The sequence below is a fragment of the Condylostylus longicornis genome, unplaced genomic scaffold (assembly GCF_029603195.1).
Source record: "Condylostylus longicornis isolate FDR11 unplaced genomic scaffold, ASM2960319v2 ptg000001l, whole genome shotgun sequence".
Lineage (NCBI taxonomy): Eukaryota > Metazoa > Arthropoda > Insecta > Diptera > Dolichopodidae > Condylostylus > Condylostylus longicornis.
In genome coordinates, this window is record NW_026577970.1 from 2,209,827 (window position 1) to 2,226,797 (window position 16,971).

Sequence of the window (16,971 nt, forward strand, 5' to 3'; positions counted from 1 at the left end):
ATGGCTCTGTCTGGTATAAGGTTTTTAAAAACCAGAAAAAACTTTATAAAATTTGGGTATGCAAAGCGTCTAATTTTGAGAACAGATGAGAGAAAATAATGTCGTCAGCACTTTCTCACTGTTTCAGGTTTTTTCAAGTTTTGTAAATTAAGAAAAAAAAACATATTAGTCTTTTAAAAAATTTTAAAATCATAAAGCTGACGAAACATATGCTCTTCTTTATTTATGTATTGTTTTTGCTTGCTAAATACTTTACAATTTGACGTTTGTTGCCTATTTTATAAAGCTTTTAAAAGTTTTTTCAACTTTTCCGTCTGGTTTCAAATGAGTTATTGTTTTCAAGACTTTGTTTTTCTTTACGATTAGAGATATCACTCTTTTCTCTTTCCAAAGTTTTTAAAGTTCTATATCAGACAAACCTAATTTTCAAAATTAACAACACAATGCCACTTCACAAAACTGACATTTTTTAATTTGAAATTTCCACCAGCTTTAAGACTGCTATAATGTGGCATACGACTATTAGGTCTGCCTGGGATAAAACATAAAAAAACTTTAAAAAGAGGCACAACAACTTAGGTTTTAAGCCACACGGAAAACTTGAAAAAACTTTTAATTTTATAAATACATAAGTTATAAACGTCAAATTTCAAAGTATTTATCAAACATAAACCAAAAATTTGGTTATACCAAAAACCGAAAATTTTGATTTTGAATTATAAAAGTGTCAAACTTAGAAAAACCCATTTGAGAATCCATTTTGTTTATTTTATTTTATGTTTAATTGAAAAGTTTTGAAATAATAATCACTGATGAAGAAAATTTTTTTTGCAGAAATAAAGCCTTCTGACATAAGCAAGAACACCATATGTTTTGACAGCTGTATGATTTTAAAAGTTTTAAAAACACTAAATTTTTCTTTACAAAACTTGAAAAACCCTTAAGCATTAAGAAAATGATGACGTCATCTTTTTCGTTAATTTTTGCTCAAAAGTATTATCCCAGGCGCTTTACATGCAAAAACTTATAAAGTTTTTAAAAACTTTTTTATACCAGACAGACCAGACCTATTATTTATAGCATATTACTTGAATATGTAGCATATTCAAGTAATATGGCTATTGTATTGCTATTCATAATACGTGATTATTGCGTGTTTAAAATGCCTACGTGCACATTGGAAATATTCCTTACGCTAAATTCATAAATAAGTTGTAAGCATTTACTGAATGAAATTCAGCAGAAAGTTGTAAGAATTTACTGAAAGAGGAGTTTTGACAAGTTAAATGAAGACAATCTTATCAAACATCTAGCGATGATGAAATTTTTCTAAAGCGGAAGTCTTTAATTTAAAGTTCCATATTAAATATAAACAACTCTATAAATAATCTATATATAGAAATATAGATATGTTTATTTATGTCTATATGTTAAATATACAGATATAATAAATATATCTATATATTAAATATATAGATATAAAGATTATATTCCATAATCTTAGAACTATTTTTGTTAGGACAAATCTTCTCCTCAGCCTTGCTATTGCATTACGCACACTATAAATGAATTGTTTATAAAATTTTTTGACATTTGTTTTATTTGACTTTTTTTTTATTTTTATAGCTGAAGTATGTGACTTGTTTTGTTTGTGTTCGGCATTCAGCAAATCAGCAATTGTGAAATTGAAAGAGTCGGGAGAAAAAAGTGCAGAAGCAGATTGGTTACTGAATAAAATTTAATTTGCACTTTCTTATCGGAAAGTTAACAAGAAATACGTGGTAGGTTGAGATTTAGTTTTTTTTAATTTAAAAAATTTTGAACAGTAACATTTCCATTATTTTCATTTGTCTCAGATACTTACAATGTTTAGAATACTGAAAAGTGCTATTAGAAACCACAAATTTGCAGTAGCCAGCTATGCAACGCAATCTCAACCTTTAACTTCTCCAGATGTTCTTTATACCGGTGTAAGTTATAAATTTTAAATAATTTTTTAATTGATTTGATTGCATAACTTTATAAGTTCAACTTTGAAAATCTACCAAAATAACGTTTTATATAAGAACTGTTTCAACTTCGGATAACCTTGAATCCATTTTTATCAAAAATAGCTGTAGTAAAGTTGTTTAGTTATATAAAAAAAAACAAAAAGCTACAATCAAAATGTACTGTAAAAATTATTATTTTAACAATCGATATGATATTAAAACCACGATTAGATATTTATTACCTCCTTAAGTATAAACATTTAGTTTTCGTTCAAATTTTTAAAAAATTTTAAATAACATTGTAGCTACCTACTAAAAAACATACTAATTATATTTACAACATATATAAAATTTGTGCTCCAAAATTCAAATAAGAGATTTTCAACATGAATAGAAATAATAAGTGCCTAGAATAGTTATTCTTAGTCATTGTGATAAAATTTTGGAATGAAATAATTTTTTTGTGAAATAGGTACCTATGTATCTAGAAAAGAAATAAAAATTGTTATGTAGTGCATTTTTGAACTACTACAAAAACATTTTTATTTAAAATGGAATAAGCAATATCTCTGTGTTAAGCAAAGCGTAATAAAAACAAATATTTTAGATTTTCATTGACAATGAATGGCATAAGAGTAGAGAGGGTAAAAATTTTGCCACTATAAATCCAACAACGAGTGAAGTTATTGCTCACGTTCAACAAGCTGGCCCTGCTGATGTTGAAGTTGCTGTCAAAGCAGCCAGAAGCGCTTTCAAGTAAATATATAATAAATTGTTAAAATAAGAAATTATGTACATATATTAAGAAAATTAACATTTTTAGATTGGGCTCCCCATGGCGCAGGATGGATGCCAGTGATCGTGGTGTTTTAATAAATCGTCTTGCAGATTTAATGGAACGCGACAAAAATTATCTCGCTGTAAATTAATTTAGTTCTTAATAGTTATTATGAAAAAAAGAATAGTTTCTTTTTTATTTGTAGAGTTTAGAAACATTGGATAATGGTAAGCCTTTCGCAATGTCATACAATGTTGATTTGCCAATGTCAATCAAATGTCTACGTTATTTCGCCGGTTGGGCTGATAAAAATCATGGTAAAACGATTCCAATGGATGGTGACTTTTTTGTTTACACACGTCATGAACCAGTTGGAGTTTGCGCTCAAATAATTCCATGGAACTTTCCCGTTTTAATGATGGCTTGGAAGCTGGGCCCTGCATTATCTACTGGAAACACAATTGTGCTAAAACCAGCCGAGCAAACTCCTCTTACTGCATTATATATTGCTCAGTTAATAAAAGAAGCCGGTTTTCCAGAAGGAGTTGTTAATGTTCTTCCTGGGGATGGGTCTACAGGGGCTGCATTAGCTCAACATAAAGATGTGGACAAAGTAGCATTTACAGGTTCAACAGAAGTTGGAAAACTAATACAGAAAGCATCAGGAGATACCAATTTAAAGCGCGTAACACTTGAATTGGGTGGTAAAAGTCCGAATATTATTTTATCTGACACTGATATGAATTATGCTGTCGAAACATCACATTTCGGTTTATTTTTTAATATGGGACAATGTTGTTGTGCTGGTTCACGCACATTTATTGAAGAAAAGATTTACGACGAATTTGTTGAACGCTCAGCAGAACGCGCTAAAAAACGTACTGTTGGTAATCCATTTGAATTGACGACAGAGCAAGGTCCTCAAGTGGATGAAGAACAAATGAATAAAATTTTAAGTTTAATTGAAAGTGGCAAAAAAGATGGGGCTAAACTGGTTGCTGGTGGTTCTCGTTATCAAGGGCTACCCGGCTATTTTGTGGAACCAACTGTTTTTGCTGACGTTAAAGATAATATGCGTATCGCAAGGGAAGAAATTTTTGGACCTGTACAACAATTGATACGATTCAAGTCATTAGATGAAGTTATAGAACGAGCCAATGCAACAGAATACGGATTGGCAGCTGCAGTATTTACTAAAGACCTTGATAAAGCAAATTATATTGTGCAAGGTTTAAGAGCTGGTACCGTATGGGTTAATTCATATAATGTTCTTGGAGCCCAAGCTCCTTTTGGTGGCTACAAAATGTCTGGACACGGTCGCGAAAATGGAGAATATGCGCTACAGAATTACACTGAAGTTAAAAGCGTTATTGTTAAAATCCCGCAAAAGAATTCATAAATTTTTTTAAAATTTTTCATATTTTTTTTTTATTTTGTTTTTCATATACAGATGTATGTACATAATTGAAAAGCTATAGAATTACAAAAACTTGTAAATGATTTTCTAAATAAATATAAATTTTGTAAAAAACTTTGCATACTTTGCTATTTAAAATTTTTGGGAATATCAAAAATAAACTCAAAACATGCAGTACATATATACATACTTTTAACTGGTCAGCTCAACGTCGTACAGAAAAACATAAATTTGACTAAACTTAAGGGATCTATCTTATAGTCAAAACTCTCACTTTTCTTAATTTGCAGTAAAACTTAGAAATAGAAAAAACGTTTTCAGTTTTCAATTGTAATCTTTATTTAATAAATTTGTTTATGTTTTTTATTTTCCTATTACCTAACATTATTATAAATATATGTATAAGACAAAGTTTATTTTAGATACTCTTAATGTTTTGCTTACTATCTTCAGTTTTTCAAAAAGCAACTTGAATTTTTCTTTAAAATTGCTTTTAACCATTTTACTTCTTAATTTTTCTTTAATTAAGATATTTCCCTTTGTAAATTTATGTATGTGCAAATTTTTATAAAAAAGTTGTTAGGCAGCGCTATCTCAACATTAAGTTATTCTTTTCCTAGCGCCTTTTCTGGACTGCGTCTTGAATGCATATTTGTTTTTTCAAAATATTATTGAAATACAATTACATTAAAATTATCTTGAAATATACATAAAAATAACTTAGTAATATTTTATAATAAAGAATGATTTTCAAGAAAATCAAATTACTTAAAAATGTTGCATCAAAATTTATTTTTTTAAATACCTCATTTCAGCTTGATTTCATTCATTTGATTACAAAAAAGTGAATAAATTTATTTTTTTCTTTTTGTCTTATTACTACTATTGTATTATAAATTTTTGTTTTCTTTTTTTTAATTAAACTAACTTACTATCAGTTTTATCTTACATTATGATTTTTTTTATATTTGTAAAATTATTTAAAATCTAAATACATACATGTATAATTATTTTTAATATAAAATTATTGTAGATAACCCTTAGCGCCATTTTCATTAATCCCAGTCGCCAGCTAATTAACGTTTTATTTTATATCTTCTTATATATCGCCCTTTAAAGCGTATGCATGTTGAAACTTTTAATTAGTAAGCAATTGGGTTTAAAAAAACTTGCTAATTTAATGATTTTTTTTAAAGATGTATGATGAGTAGTATATAAAAATAAAAATTTATTTATGAAAATAAACATAACCTAGACAACATATTTCGCTTTCAATAATTTAAAATGACCATATTTAAAAAAAACCTCGTTAATATGATTTTCACTGCTGAACTACAATTGTTTGAAATCTGTTAAACGTTAAATTTTTATAAAAAAATCTTTTTGTTTTGTTATTCTAATGTAAAACATAGGTTATCAAAACAAATTAAGTTATCGTTAATATTACAAAACAAAAAATTAAAAAAATTAAAGTATTATGTAATTATGCAATTATAGTTTTTAAATTAGTTTATAGGAAATAATCAGCCTGTGGTTTTTTCGAAGGTATTCCTCTACTTTCTTGTGGGGCAGCTTCAAAAATAGTGAAATCTCTTTGAAGGTTTTCGTTTAATTCAAGAATTGCTGCCACATTACCACATCTAAAAGCACAAAAAAATGTATTTATTTCACATCAAATTTATTTCATTTTATTATTATATTATAATAGTTAATTGTGAAAGTAAACCATGAATGAAAATAAAGATTACTCCCATAATCAGTTATATAATTTGATTATATTTACGTACCTATAACAATAATTAGGCGCCGACCACACTGTTAGTACTGTTTCAGCAAAATGCCATTTAAAACCTTCCATTACCAATTGATGAGCTCGACAAATCATATCGATGTCGTTTGTATTGTTAAATAAAGTAACAACATCTGAACCAAATAAGTAACCGGCACCACGTGGTGAAACACCCCATCCCATTTGATCTTCTGGATCGCTCCATAATAAATCACACATTGGTCCGTCGTGTGGTACTTCCTGTTTTCGATCAATTGAACGTATTTGATCTAAATATTGTATTGATGGGCTCAAACCACCATGAACACAAAATATTTTTCCATCAATTATTGCTGACAAACTCAAGTAATCGAAAATTTCTGTACAATAACGCCATACAGCCGTTGAACCATATTTACGCAAGCATTCATCATAAAAACCATATACTTGAGTTATTTGACGAGATTCATGATTACCTCGTATCAATGTGATTCGATCTGGATAACGAACCTAAATATGAAAATTTATAGAAGTAAAATATTATCATGTGTAACAAACTATCCTATATTTGAAACATGTATCTATTTACCTTGAGAGCTAGCAGAAGAAGAAACGTTTCCACGCTGTAATAACCTCTATCCACAAAATCCCCCATAAATAAATAATTTGTTTCCGGGACATCCCCTCCAACTTTAAATAATTCTTTGAGATCATAAAATTGACCGTGTATATCACCACACACGGTGACTGGGGAGTCAACACGTTGAACGTTTCCTTCTTCAACAAGAATTTCTCGAGCCTTTGCGCATAGTGCTTTGACTTCATTTTCTTTAATGATTTCACATCTTTTAAGTTGTTCAATTTGGCGATCTAAATCGCTATAATCTGTCATATTGAGTTTATGCTTGAATTTTATGTATATTTAATGATTTAAAAATAAAACTATAACTGAACTAAAAACAAAATCACTCAATTTAAGATGTTTTTTTTTGTTTATACCGCAGATTAAAATGAACCCTGAAACAAATTTAAAAATTTAGTATTTAAAGTCATAAACATAAATATATATAGATAGGTACCTATGTGCTTAATCTTTAATAAGTTATAACAAATGTACATATGTAATGACAATGCATTGTTTCGAGACTCCATTCCATATACTTACCGTACCCCCATTCTAATTCAAAATAGGTAAATACCTATAAATAGATTTTTTTTTTTATCTACAACTGAAAAAATTTATCCACATTTCTCTGATCGAATTTTCACAATACAAATATTGCGAATACTAATTTAGACTTCAAACTGAACATAAGTAAATAGCTTTTTGTTCTGTTTGAAGACGACAAAATAAACGTATTGCAAAAACCACGGTAAGTATAAGTATTTTGCTTGCCTCCTGTCTAATTAACCTTATTCTGCTACCATTTAATTCTAGGAAATTTTCTAATGTAATAAAGGCAATATTTCCAACTGTATAGGTATAAAAGTAAAAACATTTATATTTACGCATTCTTTCATACAAATTTAGGGATGTCTATATTCAATATTCATCCTAATGCATAATTTGTTCTAAGTGCGCATTTGGGCAATTGAAAAAGTTGTGTGTACCAGAAATTATGAAATGTGGAGATAGGTACATAGGTAAATCCCTACTATGTATTAACTTAATACTGCTTTGAAATGTATGTATATAATTGCATTTTTAGTTTTTAAAATCAAACGCACCTAAGAAAATGAGTCACCAATGAATTAAAGAATTTCACTAATTTAATTATTTTAGCAAAAACTTGAATCATTTCAAGTAAATCTATTTTAGATACGTTTTCAATTTTTTGTTTAATCAAACATATGTACGTATGTAATGCATTTGTCTAACAAACCTCCATACTTAGCAATAAAACGATATCCGCATTAATGTACCTGAACAACTTTTATACCTACATGTATATTTTTGTAATACAATACGTTTTTTGTTTAGATTTTTTAAAGTTTTCCTTTTTCGTTTGTTTTATGTTCAATTTCTCACAACAACACAATTGTAATGAACCAAACCAATCAACCAATAGAAGAATTCAGTTTAATTTTACTTACACCTGACAGAAACAAGCCTAACTGCTTAGAAGACAGAATTTTTCTTTCTCTAAAAATGTATTACCTTTGACCACCTACAATATTCGACTTCAAATAGCATATGTTCATATGGCCATTTCTTTTTTGATATTATCTTTGCAATAATATTATAATATATTATAGTAAATGAAAATATAAATTTGTTGGATTAGCCAAACAAAATTTTCTCATTCTCTCGTTACGTCAAAAATGAAAATCAAAGAAACTTTATAGTATACGCTTTCCCCTTCTTTAATATTTTCAAAGAAAAATAATTCCCGTACTAATCGAAACCACTATTAGTCCATTTTTTTATAATTTTATAATCGGTAATGTTTATTTAATATATGTTTTTATTTACCTTTAAATTTATATTTAATTTAAATGCAAATATATTATACAAAAAGTTTTTAAATTATAATAAAAAAAATCCAAGGCTCTTCTGTAATAAATTATTTTATTGCCAATCCACTCTCCCTCCACTTCACTTCACTAAAACTATACCTTCTCAAACTTTCGATAATGACGTTTCGTTGTCAAGTATATGAACAGCATTGCCTCATTAGCGATAATAGTGACATCTCTATCAACACAGCTCCCAAATATTTTTACTTTATGTTCCTTTACAAACCAGACTGAATATACGGTATTGTTTATACAGGTCAGACTGAATATTTGGTATATCGCAGATTTTATCGTATATGGTACGGTAATTACACGATTCTCCATTTTACCTCTAAAAAATCAGACGTCCAAGAGTGTTTATTACTTATTATTTTTATAACAACTCAGATTAAATTTCGTATGTACCACACATCACATTCATTCTATACCTTTATGTCAAACTTTTGATAGAAATGTTTTAAATATTTTTAATCAACAAAAATTTTTTTAAAAACTTTAGTTTGCGCTTTATTGTTTTTTAAAATTTGATATAAAATCTGATGATAATAGGAAAGTTTTCTTTATTTTTGATCAGATTTAATCTCATGCCAGGCTTCGAAGATACATCGGATCCTCCACGGATTTAAATTAAGACAAAATCTAATGTTAGTTACAAACACCTTGGTTTTAATTATAAATCTGCATTTATCTTCATACTTTTCGATTATACTAAAACTTATTTTACTAAATCAAAAACAATTTAATTCATTTGACAATAATGAACTATAAAGAAAGAGTAAAAGTTATACATATATACTATTTACAATATTTATTAAAATTACATTAAAATTACGTTTTAAGAATTATTGTATTTCGGTATAGCAAATGACGTTTTTTTGACAACACTTATCTTTGTTCTCTTATTTGTAGAACAGAAACATCACATTTAATTTTTTTTAATCAGCCTATAAAGAAAATGTTAATAGTGTTTTTCTCACGTTAATAACATTTTTGTCTTGAAGCAACAGTAAACACGGACTTCCACTCAATGTTCGATCATCTGAACACGCCCTTGAGAAGATACTATTACCGAAAGATATAAAGAGTAACGGGAAGAAGAAATTATAAATATGCTTTTTTTCAAAAAATTGTTGATAGTGAAAACGAAAAAAATTGAAGTTCAAAAAACTAAAGATATCAAACAACGTACGTAAATCGATTTTAATAAAACAGATGGATATCTTTTCTTAGGTTAGTTGAAGTAAAAAATTCTTAGTTCATTTTTCAAAAGTAATTATTTTCTAAAATTAATTATAGAAATTAGTGATTATTGCTTTTGAGAAATCGCTGTAGTAAATTCTTTCGTCGATTTTATAAAACAGAGATATTGCTGGATATTTTCAATTTTTTTCTTAGGGTTTAATATAATGTCAAATATTCTATATTATTTAATCTGCTTCATTGATATTTCTAATAAAACGTCAAAATATCAGAAAAAACGTCAACTAATTTAAACAAAATTTAAAAATACACATGCATACATAAAAATCTTTACTGACAATCGATTTTGTGAACAGAGTTGCTCATGACTGAGATTTTTTGTAATGTCACGTTACTGCTTATATTTTTACCCAGCATTTACACGTACAAGTTACTTGCAAGAAAGTTGCAATACATACAAAAATTTTACTAACACATTGAAATATTTCTACTTGCTTGTTTACTTGCAGTTCAACTTGCAAGAAAATTTTGCTGCCAGTAATTTGAGCAAGTAATTTGACATATTAAGAAATTCACAAAAAAAAATTTGTTGTTTTGATTTTTTTTTTTTTTAATTTAAAATTTTTGAATTTTGTTTTGAAAAAATTAAACTTAGCAAACTTATGGTTTCTAAAATTTATAAACAATTATATATATTGCTAGTTGTTTTCTTCTCAAAGACATTTTCAAAAATTAACTTGCTAAACGCCTACGTCATAATAGCAAGTAATTTGACATTTCGAAAAACTAATTGACAATTAATATTATACAAACTTGCATGCAAGTAACTTGTATGTGTAAATGCTGGGTAAAATAAGATTTATTTAATGTCTTTATATCTAACAAGTCCCAATACTCATTTTTTTTTACGAAATGTTACGAATTTTTGGCCTCGTTGTTGGTTTTTTCTTTAAATGCCACTGATCGTGTCATATTTTTTATTATTTTTTTCTTTTTTTTTACGTAAAAAAGAGATTAATATTTTAAAAAATCTCAGGATATTATACACATTTTTTAAAAAGCTTCCCATTTAAATTCTATTGCACGAAAAAGAAAGAAAGGTAGGAGGAAAGAAAAAATGAAAAAAAATTTCAAATTCATATTTCAGTATAGTTTCAAATGTTAATGAGGAAGGATGTATGATTTTTTATGCACATTTTGTATTTCCCAATAAGGTAAGTTGAGTAGTGTCGGCTAACAAAAATTTTAGTAAAATTAATATAGGTTGACACATTTCAACAATTTGAATTATCTCATTTCGGTTATTCATACGTTACTTATAAAATTGTTTCAAATAATTTCAGTTAGTTTTTAAATTATTAAAAGTAAATATGTATGTACCTACTTCCAATAAATTTTTTTTTAAATAATTATTTTAAAACTATTTCAAACATGTTATATTGAGTGCTTCAAAAATGTTGCTGTGCTCTTTTTTCATATTTTATTAGCAGGTAAACAAGAGCAATCTATTTATAAAATGTCCCTGCATGTGTATGTATGACCTATCTTAATTCTAAACGGAAAGAATTTTAAAATACCTGAACAAAAATTTTAAAATACCTGTTATTTTACAGTCGGAATTTTCGAGTCATTTGGGAAAATACCATTTATTTCAAAAATAGAAAAATATTCAAATCCGGTCATAAAAATATATGATTGTTTTTTCCAAACATTTTAAACATTTTTTTTTCTTAGGTAATTGATATAAATGATAGTAAGTTTTTAATATTTTTTCAAATAAAAATAGAGGTAAAATTTTGAAGTTTATATAAAATTTGTATTTAACAAATAATATTTGATTGTATTTTAGATATTATTTTCTAATTCCCTCTTCAAATTTTTTCTTTACTATGTATTTATATCAATATTTAAGAATTATCTTTCATTAATTATATTTTCAACTTGACACCACAGGTACTTCCCATATCTTGCGTTAACTTACCCTATGAGAAAAAAAAGCTGTTCACTTAAAAATAATGAAATGCTTTCAGTAACAAATAAAACGTTGAAGGCGGAGGTTGTGTTTGTTGTTTTTCCGCTTTTTTTTAAATTTTAAAATAATTATTAATGAAAATATTAATATACTTTTTTGATTTTTCAAATATATGTTCTAAATTTTACCTGCTTTATAATAAGTGTGAATTTATTTTAATATTTCTTCTCAAAAAATAGCCACTTCGATTTAAAAAAGGCCATATAAAATAAGGTGTGCTTTCAAGTTTCTCTCTGAGCATTGGGACTTGTTAGATATAAAGACATTAATTTATTATATCACCGGAGAAATCAATATATGCAATATCATACTTATATGTATGTAATAGAAGTCAAATGCGCATTGGAATTAATAATGTTACATTTCACTATTGCTCTTTCAAAACTTGAGTATATAATACTACAAATGGAGAGACAATAAATTAAAAACATAGTTTTTGCGGGCAAATTCAATAAGAAATCAGTGTTTAATAAAATTCTCATAGCTCATTCAGTTTTTTATTCTGTTGGTTCTCTTCTTTTTATTTATCTTTCTAATAATATATGTATGTTTTTGAATTTTCTGTCTCTGATAACTTTTGCATTTGCAAGGAACATCTAGATATTATTCCTTATTTATTTTTACCGACCGACCACATTGCAAACAATAACGGAGATCATGTGATGGCAACAAATTTTGCACATCAGACTTCGAGAACTGGACTTTTTTGCGGGCCAATTTTACATTTTTGCGTATATAAAGAGAAATAATCAACTTAAAATTTTATATTTAAATTTGGGGTGTTAAAACAATGAATCTTAAACTTTTTTGAAAAGATTCGGGAGTTATCAAAACTAGCTGGTGAACTCTTCAGAGAATTTGGTGACACAAAGTGAAATTCTACTAAGAGCCAAATTTACACTTTTCTATGTATGTTAGCTGAAAGCTTGCTGACTTCTTAAAATCGAAAGGCAGTGTTCAGTGCATTTTCATAATCTTCATAATTTATAGTGAGTGTTTCAAAATGATTAAATATACAAACAAGTTAATGTAACCAAATTCATAAGGTTTTTTCAATGGAAGGTCTATAACAATATCTATAACATTTTTGTAATGTAAAAGTGGCAGCAAATGGAGTCAAATTGCAGTCAGCACCGATATTAGCAATCGACGACAATTTATGTTGTAAGGTATTGTTTATGTAAAAGACAAAACGTAAGATAACATCAAACATTGCCTAACGGCAAATAATAAAAATTACTCTATTCTCATCAAATTTTTTAAAAGTAAATAGACGATCAGGCCCTTGATATTAATTGTGTATATGTTTATATTAAACAACGAAAATCGCCCGCCTTTGTCGTTTACCACTTCGGTTCTGTTTTTACAATAAATCGTAGATTTTGTCGTACATGTGAACAGTACCTTACGGTAAAAAATATGGCGGTTATTTTTTTATTTATGCGGTAGTCAAAATATGAATTGAGTACTGAGGTTTTATCTTTTCTACTGTATGTAAATATGTATATTTTTTGTAAAGAATATAATACATTTTAAATAAATAGTACATAAAATTATAATAAATATAAGGCAGTTATAAGTGTTTAAAAACTTAAAAATACATAAATAATATTATTAATATACAAGTAATATTATATAATTATTCAATGTTCATTCTTTACTAAGATTTTGACTTTCTTCATTGGCTTTATTTTTCTTATTTTCTTTCGACCAAATAAATTTAAAAAACTTAAATTCATCTTCAATTTCTTCAAGTGTTTTACCTTTTGCTTCAGGCAAAATTAGAAACATTACCAAAGCAAGTAAAAAACTTGCGATTCCGAAAATTAAAAATAATCCATTGATTTTAACAGACTGTTTAATTCTCGGAAAAAGTTTTGCTACTAAAAATGTTGAAATATGTGCTAAAGCAAAAATATAGCCAGCTATCTGACCTCTTACTTTTGACGGCAATAACTCCCCAATCATAATACCGGGCATAACCATAAAACTGGTGTTGAATGCTATATAAACGACAATACAAGCTGCTAAAATATATGTACTATATGCTTGAGAACTTGAATTCCAAAATTTATCTAATGTGAAAACACTTAACAATAGTGAGCTGATTCCAGATCCAATTCCAGAACTGATAATTATAGTTTTACGCTTTAAAACGAACAATAAAAAGCAAAAAATAAATGTGCAAAGAATACGAACTAATGCTGTTATAATAGCCGCTTGCATAGTTGATATATTACCACCAATATCAATGAAAATATCAATTGCGTAAAATATTATTAAGTATGTCCCCGAAAATATTATCAAAAAATTGAAAATATTTATTATTAAAAATGGTATTACTACTTCACGTTTACACAGCGTGTTGAGGAAGTTGGTTGACATAGCATCGTTCTCCTTTAATAAATTTTTTTTTTCTGATTCAAATCTTTTTACTAAGTTGGAGAAATCTTGCTCTGCTGCAAAAGGATCCATTCGTATCCAACTTAATGTTTTCTTCGCTTTTTCCGATTTACCATTTCGTATCAACCATGTTGGGCTTTCTGGTATAAAAAGGATTGTTATTCCTGTTAATATTGGCAATATTGTCGCATACCATGCTGCAGTTCTCCAATTTAAAAATAACCCTAAGGTATAGATCAACAAAATCCCAATAGAATATGAAACGAATGGTGCACCAATAATTGCTCCGCGTATATTTTGATCTGCTATCTCTGCGAGCAATATCTAAAATTTTTTTTTTCATTGTTTTATTTTTTTATATTACACATACATATATGTATTTTTATTTGTACTATAATGTTATACTAAAATGTTAAAATATAGAGAAAAAGCAAAAACTGATTACTTGAGCCGGCGGTCCTGCAACTCCTACTGCGAATCCAGCTAATAACCTACCGCCAAGAAGCATTATATGCGATTGAGCCATTGCCATTGAAATCCAACCGCATAGTAAAGGTATGGTATTAAATAAAAGAATAGTTTTCCGTCCAAAACGATCTGATAATGGACCTGATGTAAAAGAACCAATTGGTGTTGCTAAACTATGAATGCTTGCTAAAATTAGAACCATATCATATATTGGAAAAAAAACAATTACTCATTTTTCATACCAATCCATGAGCCCATTTCAATATCAATCGCTAATTCTCCCGTTGTGTTGTATAATTGGGGTAATAATATTGCAGAGTATCCAATTGGCATTCCACACGCTGCGGCATATATTAGCATAACTCCTGTTACTAGAATCTAGAATAAAAATTATTAATATTTTTATATTTTTATTTATTTACCTACGTATGTATGTATAATTATTTATTAACACATTTATGACAAATGTAAAGGAATGTTAAATGATTAAAGAGAGAAGAGATTACATAATTGCAAATTTTCTTTTCGTGTACTTAAACGCTAATTTAAATTTGTTATAACCGTAATTTTTCAAACACGATTAAATAGAAGGAAGAAATAGATATACCTACGTACATATATACCTAAACACATACAATATATTATGTTTGTGATTTATCAATGTTTCGAATGTTACCATAAAAATATTTAAACTTTTTAAAGGTTGTTTTAGTTTGATTTGCCACAGGTGAATTTATTCATCTGTTATTTATAATTTATTTACATAATTAGTTTATGTTTTGATTTAAATTATTTAGTATTTATGTTAAAATATATGCATTATTTTAGATATGCACATATTGTACATGACACGAAAACAAATTTATAAACAGAATGTCATTTAAAATTTTGAAGTTTTAAAGAATATTAAAAATTGTTGTGGTCGTTATATTTTTGAAAACTATTTAGAAATCTCTTGATTAATTTTTCCTAAAAACTTTTGTATATTGAAACTTTGAATCGTATTATTTCATTTTATGAACTATTCCATACTGCCTTAGATAAAATAGAGAAAAAAATTTTGACATTTGGCATTTTCCGACCTCCAAATAGCTCTGTGTTGTTGAAAATGTCTCGGAGAGCACCACAACTCTTGTTTCATGTATACTCGTAACAATTGAACCATTTTTCTCTCATTAAAATACAAATATGAGAATGCGAAACTGAAAATACCTATTTACATATTATATAAATAGTGTAGGATAATTTTTTTTTTAAATATCCTGAATTATTTCATTCTTATTTAGTTTTGTTGTAAAAAAATGATATAACAATTTCAGGAAATAGGTACAATGTGTAGGTGTGAAAGAAAATAAAATTTTGAAAAAAAATTTTCGTATATGGTATAATAGTTTAGATATGAGAATGATTAAAATATTTTCAGAAAGGGCCGGATAGAACTTGCAATCAGAAAACAAATGTTCGAGAATGATAAAATCAGTCCGGAATACGCTACTTAAAAATGTGAATTGGCAACTTGATTAAAAATTGTGTAGATCAATTCACAATATATTGTTTTTTTTTTTGTATTCATATTGAAATTTTATATATTATAATATTTTTTTCTAACAAAGAATGCTTAATCGAAAAAACTTATTTTTTGAAATTTAAATAGAATTTTTATTTTTTTAGTTCAATTAAAGGGCCTATTGTTTTATTTTAATTTTTTATATACTCAAAAATTGGTGCACTACTTACTTATCCAGTAAAATGTTCAAAAAAATTTTAATTTTAATGAGAAAGAAAGGGTTCTAAATGAAACTGACTTAAATAACTAATTTACGTAAAAAAAATTTGCTTTGTTTTGTAAAAGAAAATTTTTTTAAAGTACATACATATTTAAATTTTAAATTATAGAGGTATTAAATTCTGTTTTGTTGACATACATATATATTATACATACCTGATTAAAGATTCCTTTCTTTGATGATTTACTTCCAGTTATTGTGGAGCATTTTTCTTCTAATGGAATTAGTTTTAGATCTGAAGCTTCGACTTCCACTATATTTATGTTTTGTTTCATTGTATGTTTTTAATAATTTTCTCATTAGTACAATATAAGGTGTTTATAAAATATGTATAAGTAAATATACGAAATTAGCTTGATTTAGCAATTTTAATAATAAAAAGATGGCACTTATAAAAATTAGGGTATACACTATGCTTGAACTACAAATATTGTGTATAATAATTAATTAATGTAATATTACAATTAAGTTAAAATTTTACAAATATTTTGAAATAAATAATAATTATTTTAATGTTATTGTAAAAAAAATTTGTCCTAAATAACTTATAAATAAAAACTGTAAATGTGTGTCAACTATTTTAATTTAATAACGTAAAAACTGTTATCAA

At 26.9% G+C, this 16,971-nt stretch overlaps 3 protein-coding genes across 3 annotated transcripts; 1 reads left to right on the plus strand and 2 right to left on the minus strand.

Annotated features, from left to right (window-relative positions):
* The first annotated feature begins 1,653 nt into the window (after positions 1-1,653).
* Positions 1,654-4,300, plus strand: LOC129609008 (aldehyde dehydrogenase, mitochondrial). The gene is made up of 5 exons (XM_055520878.1): positions 1,654-1,781; positions 1,857-1,970; positions 2,599-2,747; positions 2,815-2,911; positions 2,975-4,300. The coding sequence occupies exons 2-5, from the start codon at positions 1,866-1,868 to the stop codon at positions 4,166-4,168; spliced, it is 1,545 nt and encodes a 514-aa protein (XP_055376853.1). The 5' UTR covers positions 1,654-1,781; positions 1,857-1,865; the 3' UTR covers positions 4,169-4,300.
* A 219-nt stretch (positions 4,301-4,519) lies between these two features.
* Positions 4,520-8,563, minus strand: LOC129618577 (serine/threonine-protein phosphatase 4 catalytic subunit). The gene is made up of 4 exons (XM_055533452.1): positions 8,428-8,563; positions 6,544-6,971; positions 5,974-6,464; positions 4,520-5,826 (listed from the first exon to the last, which is right to left on the minus strand). The coding sequence occupies exons 2-4, from the start codon at positions 6,844-6,846 to the stop codon at positions 5,697-5,699; spliced, it is 924 nt and encodes a 307-aa protein (XP_055389427.1). The 5' UTR covers positions 6,847-6,971; positions 8,428-8,563; the 3' UTR covers positions 4,520-5,696.
* Positions 8,564-13,215: 4,652 nt separating this feature from the next.
* On the minus strand, positions 13,216-16,754 carry LOC129618926 (facilitated trehalose transporter Tret1-2 homolog). Its single transcript, XM_055533991.1, has 4 exons — positions 16,517-16,754; positions 14,817-14,952; positions 14,552-14,760; positions 13,216-14,430 (listed from the first exon to the last, which is right to left on the minus strand). The coding sequence occupies exons 1-4, from the start codon at positions 16,634-16,636 to the stop codon at positions 13,354-13,356; spliced, it is 1,542 nt and encodes a 513-aa protein (XP_055389966.1). The 5' UTR covers positions 16,637-16,754; the 3' UTR covers positions 13,216-13,353.
* Between the last annotated feature and the right edge of the window lie 217 nt (positions 16,755-16,971).